General features: G+C 41.0%; 1 protein-coding gene across 1 annotated transcript; it reads right to left on the reverse strand.

The window, feature by feature from the left end:
- Positions 1 to 531: 531 nt before the first annotated feature.
- ATNIH1004_005310 (uncharacterized protein) lies at positions 532 to 1,811 on the reverse strand (the record flags this gene model as incomplete). The annotated part of the gene is made up of 5 exons (XM_033569964.1): positions 532 to 698; positions 748 to 919; positions 1,297 to 1,524; positions 1,579 to 1,620; positions 1,806 to 1,811. The coding sequence occupies 5 exons, from the start codon at positions 1,809 to 1,811 to the stop codon at positions 532 to 534; spliced, it is 615 nt and encodes a 204-aa protein (XP_033428770.1).
- Between the last annotated feature and the right edge of the window lie 4,189 nt (positions 1,812 to 6,000).

The following is a 6,000-nucleotide window of genomic DNA, read 5'->3' on the forward strand; positions in this document are numbered from 1 at the left end:
ATGTAATAGATTACCTATATCTCTTAATTTGAAACCTTTAGAATACACTTTTAGACCAAATTCGATTTCTCTTCTAAGTCTCTAATATTACAGCTTATCAATCTCAAATCCCTCAGGTAGCTTAGGCCTCTTCCGAACCCTCCCTGACCGCGCCTGCGTCTTCTCAATTGGCATATCGGAGTGGGAGACCATTATCAGCATCATCTATAGCCTCAGAGGTGTTACTTCGGCACCGCTTCCGTTGTACCTGCTTAGTTTGAGCTACAGGCTGCGTGGTAGATAACCCTTCTTCTGCCTCGTTATCAGATTCATCTGTATCATCCTCAGATAAATCCTCTGCTTCGCAACCCTCTTCTTCATTATCACTAATTGGTTCGAGTTCATTAAGCGATGGAACAGGCTGTCTTGTCTGATCAAGCATAGCAGCCTCTCCGACAGAGAGATACTCTTTAATCATCTCTAGCTCGCTTTGTTCAAGATCAAACTTAGATGAGAAGAGATGGAGCATTAGATCTTTAATTGTGCCTGGCTTTAACTGTCCCCGACGATAGTGACAGACATCACGAGCACAATTAAAAGCCGCTCAACACCAGCGCCACTTGCAGGAACTGAGAGGATATCTCGTGCAATCTTTGCAAGGACTGGATACTCGTGCTCATGCTCCTTCCAGAAGACCCGAGGATTACCTTTTGTGAGCCCTATAAAATTAATTAACTTCAGAATAGTATAGAAATAGAGAATATGTACCTTTTGCCAAATACCGTGTTATTTCATCCTCCGGTTGATCCACTTCAGCTTGTAGAGCTGTCTGTGATTCACATAATAGCTCAAGCTCATTTTCAGCAGGATCAAAGATTGCTTGGTTATCAACCGGTTCTGTTTCCTGGATAACCTGCTGCTGATATCGCTTAAACTCCTTCTGTAAAACCTCCCGGTAATGCTTCATGAAATCGACTTCCTCTCCTTTCTCATTTTTTTCCTCTCAATCCGCATTATCAAAGTATCGAAGCTTCTTTGATGGACAGAGAATTGTTGCAATCGCATAGACTGTGCCATATGACTCATTGTCTGTTTCAGTGTAGTATTTTGAGAGCTTTTTTTTGCTGACTGAAGTGCCTGAAGCATTCTCCTTTTCCATGGGACAGCTTTACGTTTCAGTTTCTTCTCAACGTCATCAAGATGATTAAATAGCCGATTATAGATACTGAAGACATGGTGAACTGTAACATCTCTGGTCTTTGATAATACACTAGTAAAATCAAAGAAAGGCTTAGTGATCAGAAGCAAATATTCAACTTGGCGCCATTCCTCTTCATCTAGCTTAAATTGAATATGTTGATATGTTATACAATACCGATCAAAGACTGATTGTAATTTCCTGGCACGATTAAGCATCAGAAAGGTAGAATTCCAGCGTGTGCGAACATCTTGGATCGGAACAAGCTTAGGCTCAGTAGTTTGAAGGGTAAGAAAAGCTTCCCTGCGCTGTGGACTAGCATTGATAAAGACAGCGAGCTCTCGAATCTAAGGATAATATATATTAGTATAAGTATAAAGAGAGCGCGAAGATATACTTACCTTTTTAAGGTTCCCATAATATTCCTTGTAGGCTGCCGAGAGCTAGTTTGTAGTGACTGTGTACGCGAATCAGACCACTCAGTCTCTGCTTCCTTATTTGTTGGATTTGCTTTTATCTTTCCAAGTAGATCCTTTAGGCTAAGCTGGATAACATGCGCAATACATGGAATTCGGAAGACAGAAGTCCCACTTAGAGCTTGCGATTGAATCATCTCTTGGACACCTACCATCATGGTGTTGTTATTTGACGCATTATCTGTGGTAATTGATAATACACGATTATCAATATTATGTTCCATGAGTATTCGAATCACAGTCTGACTTAAGTGAGCACCGGTATGCGATCCTTGGAGATGCTCAAAACCAAGAAGGACCTCGCAGTAATTCCATTCTTGATCAAGAAAATATCCAGTAATTGCCATAAATGCCTGGGAAAAGGGAGATGTCCAGCAGTCAAGTGCAACTGAGAGATAGCTTCCTTTTGGAAGTTTGCTAAGCATATTTTGTTGCCTTTCCTGGACAGTGTTGTCTAAAAGTCGTCGGATAGTCCGCGCAGAAGGAATATCAAGCCTTGATTCAGAGAGTTGGGCAGCTTCAAGAAGGCCTTTAAACTCTGGGTGTTCAACAATACGAAATGGGAGACGGGCGGTGGTAATAAAGTTAAGAATTCTCTTCGCTGGAAAAGATCATTGGTAAAGACCTTTGTTAGTGCACGCGGCTAGATAATACTAATATTAGTAGTCTCTCTCTATATCTTTAAAACAATATTCAAAACGTACTGATTCACGTATTAACTGGTCAATCCCTTGCCTCTTTTTTTTCTAAGCGACATGTACCACCGTTCAGATGTGCTTTAAGTGCAGAGGTTCCCGTACGCTTATAACCTGGATGAGTAAGGGTTGCAAAACACCGCTTACACATAACCTTGGGCTCGCCAGTCTTCTCGTGTGCAACCTGTTCAAAATGCTCCCAAAGCACTGATGTTTTTTTTCCCATCCCAATGTAAGCTATCTCGGCATTGAGAGTTCAATCCAAACGTAGTTGTTAACCACCATTCCACGAATTGTTTCCGGGAGTCATCCATCTCAGGTTTAGTAGCATAGAGAATCCAGAACTTTCGAAGTGTAGATCCGACACGTTCAAGTGACTTCGGCGCATAAGAAAATCGCGGAGGGGGGAGTAAAAGGAATAGAAGTCACAGTTGGTTGACTGCTTGGTAAATCAGGAAGGTCATCTGATTGAAGAAGATCGGGATTGATAAAGGAATCAGAATAAAAGGATACTTGGGACTGAGACATTGTCGTAAGTTCCTAAAGATTAGAAACTAGAAATAATAAAGAGACATCAGGAGAAGAGAAAGGGAGAGGGACTTACAGGAATTCCCCTATTATTTAGGAGATAAACAGGTCGCAACCGCGAGTTCGACCTGTACAAAACTATACTCTATGTTAATTGGGTGACTAGCGATGGTAGTGCGGTTTTAATGCGGTTTTAACGCGGTTATCTTGCGGTTATCATGGATAACCACAAGATAACCGCAATGGAAAAAATCACCAAATTCAAGCAATTTGAAATAGAAACCTGGTTTCTCCTGAATTTTTAAGTAAATATACTAATTTAAAGTAAAATATAAGTATAATAGGCTCTTCTGTATTCTTTAGTAATAATTTTTTATCTATAATAGCCTGATTTAGTCAACCTACGAAATCTTATAAAGTTCATTCAGTGAGTGTACTAACTTCTGTTTGTATAAAATATATATTTTTACAACAACATCCTGATTTCCTTAGTAATCTTAAAATCTCAGACAAACACCACTTACTAGCTACGTAAAATAAGAGGCGATATATCAATATTCGGCTCGTTATTTAAGAATAAGGATCAAGGTGAGCGGTAAAGTAGATATCTATATATATTACCATGCTCTATCGCCCTCCCACGACCAAATATAGAAGATAAAATAAGCAAGAAACTGCACAAACCAACATTGCAAACTAATGCTACAATAACTCATGCGTTGCAAGGAAGCAATATTACTTGCTGACTTTGGTGAATAGTGATGCTACGATCGGGCCAGGACCTCACGGCAGTGATATAATGCCATGTACCTTCTTGGTTACTTATAATATACCAATGGTCTAGTGGTAATGCATTAGATCTAGTAATCTAGAGGTACTGGGTTCGATTCCTAGTAGGTGCTTGTGTCTATATTAGACCATCTGTACTGCAGCTGGCTAATATAGACTCGTCCAGTGCCTAATCCTATGGAGGACCTTTAGATATTTTTATTATTTTACATGCTTTTATTTAACTTTTAGGGCAAACAAACATACTTTAACAGGGGCGAAATGCCTTGCTATCTAATAACTAGATATATACAAAGAGGAATCGTTAAGATAAAGAAAGTAAAGGGAAGAATTGTGTGTTCTTATACTACAAGAGGTTATATAACTGCAATAAGCGGACCAATCATGTGCGCCAATTGCAGCGAAGGCGAATAGGAGTAATATACGGGCGTGGCCTGCAACACATTCCTTGTCTTTAAGTTTTCGGAATAGCTTATTATCGTACACTCCCAGGAGCATATTGCCTGGGTACACGTATATAAAACGTTAGAGGAGCTACAACCAATAGGGGCAATAGGGACAGTAGGGACAATAAGAACAATTGGCCTGAGAGGTTAACCGGGCTCACTGTATTAACCAGAACAGGTGTATTTTCAAATTAAAAACAAGAGTATGTAAGCTGCATAAGTGTCACCTGATATGCTAGAATTGGTTAAAGAAGCGAGAGTTATGCTAGTGCGGTTTTCATGCGGTTATCCATGGGTAACCGTGGTTAAACCACAAATCTGCGGTTGCGGTTGCGGTTTTCAAAGTGATATCCAAAACCGCAAATCTGCGGTTGTGGTTTTGACTATGATACCCAAAACCGCGGTTTTGCCGCAGTCTAGTTATATACGCAGTTATGCATGCTCTATAACCCAGATGTCTGGTGAACGTCTAGGAAATAGTATTCAATCAGGAATCCTATCACCCTATTAAAAGTCATGTCATTAGTAACGACTTCACGAAGCTAATAGGCCAAAAGTTAAAACTTCAGCATTTTCGCTGCGTCCGGATCTTCTTTTTCTAGGTGAGAGTAAGACAGGTCCTAGGTTGAGTAGAGAGTCTATTTTCAGTATATGCTGCAATTGTCTCCCTTCTGCGTACTTTGGGACATCTTATATCTGACAGATCTGCCGAAGAAAAATTACTCAGTCTATGGCATCTAGGAAAACAAAGTGTTGTGAACTCAGGGGAAATGGGCGTAGGGAGCTATTCTATTAGCTACAGGCCAACTAGCCTAACTAGGAAGTAGATGTCATTCAGTGGAAACACCAGGAATCGCAGTATCTCAACCAACTGAGCCTACTAAGCGGTTCCCTCTATTCTCATTGAGGTGTTCAACTAGCTAAAGGATTGAGGGGTAGAATGGATCGGTAGATATTTCCGCACCGCCAAGTCGGGCGGATTATAGTGTTTCCGTATGTTAGGAGCGCTCGGAAGCGCGATAGCTAGATCCTTAGCTAAGATGCTTAGTCAGGTGCGAAGTGTTTATATTCGCACCCGCGGGCCTGAACTCCTGAAGGCCAGCGATTAGTTCTGCAATATACGTGGTCCTATCTTCTCTCCCCCATAGAGACACTCCCTTTCGCACCGTAGCGCCCTATTCAGCTCGTTACCAACCCCCACGCATAACAGTTCTAATCACTTACCCCAACGGTAACCCGCTGAAAGGAGCACTATAGCGCCTCGACGCGTGCAGCGTGCTGGCTCCCAAGTTAACCGAAACACCGAGGATTCTGTCAACCCCGTCTCAGAGAATACCGCATCTATCCAAGCACAACCTGATGCTTCGAATCCTGGCCCAGCTGAAGAAACAGCTGAGGAAACAGCTGTGTTGCAAGGCAATAGCCCCTAAAAAGGGGCTACTAGGTCTATAACAACAAACAATTCTTCATCGGATAATGAATTTGCCGAACTCCGGGACTAGATACGCTAATAAAAGCAGGAACTCAAGAGATTACGCATGGAAAATAAAAGGAGGGTATTATAAGAGCTTATTAATTATAAGAAATGCATCCAAGAAAACCAAAGTGTAATAATTTCGCGGCTAGAATCTAATATAAGCACACCTAACCATAGAATACCACAAGAAACCACACCCCAGCCTATGCCAGATCCTATGCATATATTAAAACCGCTAGCACCCCCAGCACATGTCTCGGAATATATAGGAAAGAATATACAGGAATACCAGATATTTATCACACGCATGGAAACCTATTTTAAACGAAATCGCTACTACTTTACTAATAATATAATAAAAGTAATAGAAGGTACGGCACATCTATACACAATATTTATCCACCTATAAAGG

The sequence above is a fragment of the Aspergillus tanneri genome (assembly GCF_003426965.1).
Source record: "Aspergillus tanneri strain NIH1004 chromosome Unknown AapTan_3_pilon_pilon_pilon, whole genome shotgun sequence".
Classification (NCBI taxonomy): domain Eukaryota; kingdom Fungi; phylum Ascomycota; class Eurotiomycetes; order Eurotiales; family Aspergillaceae; genus Aspergillus; species Aspergillus tanneri.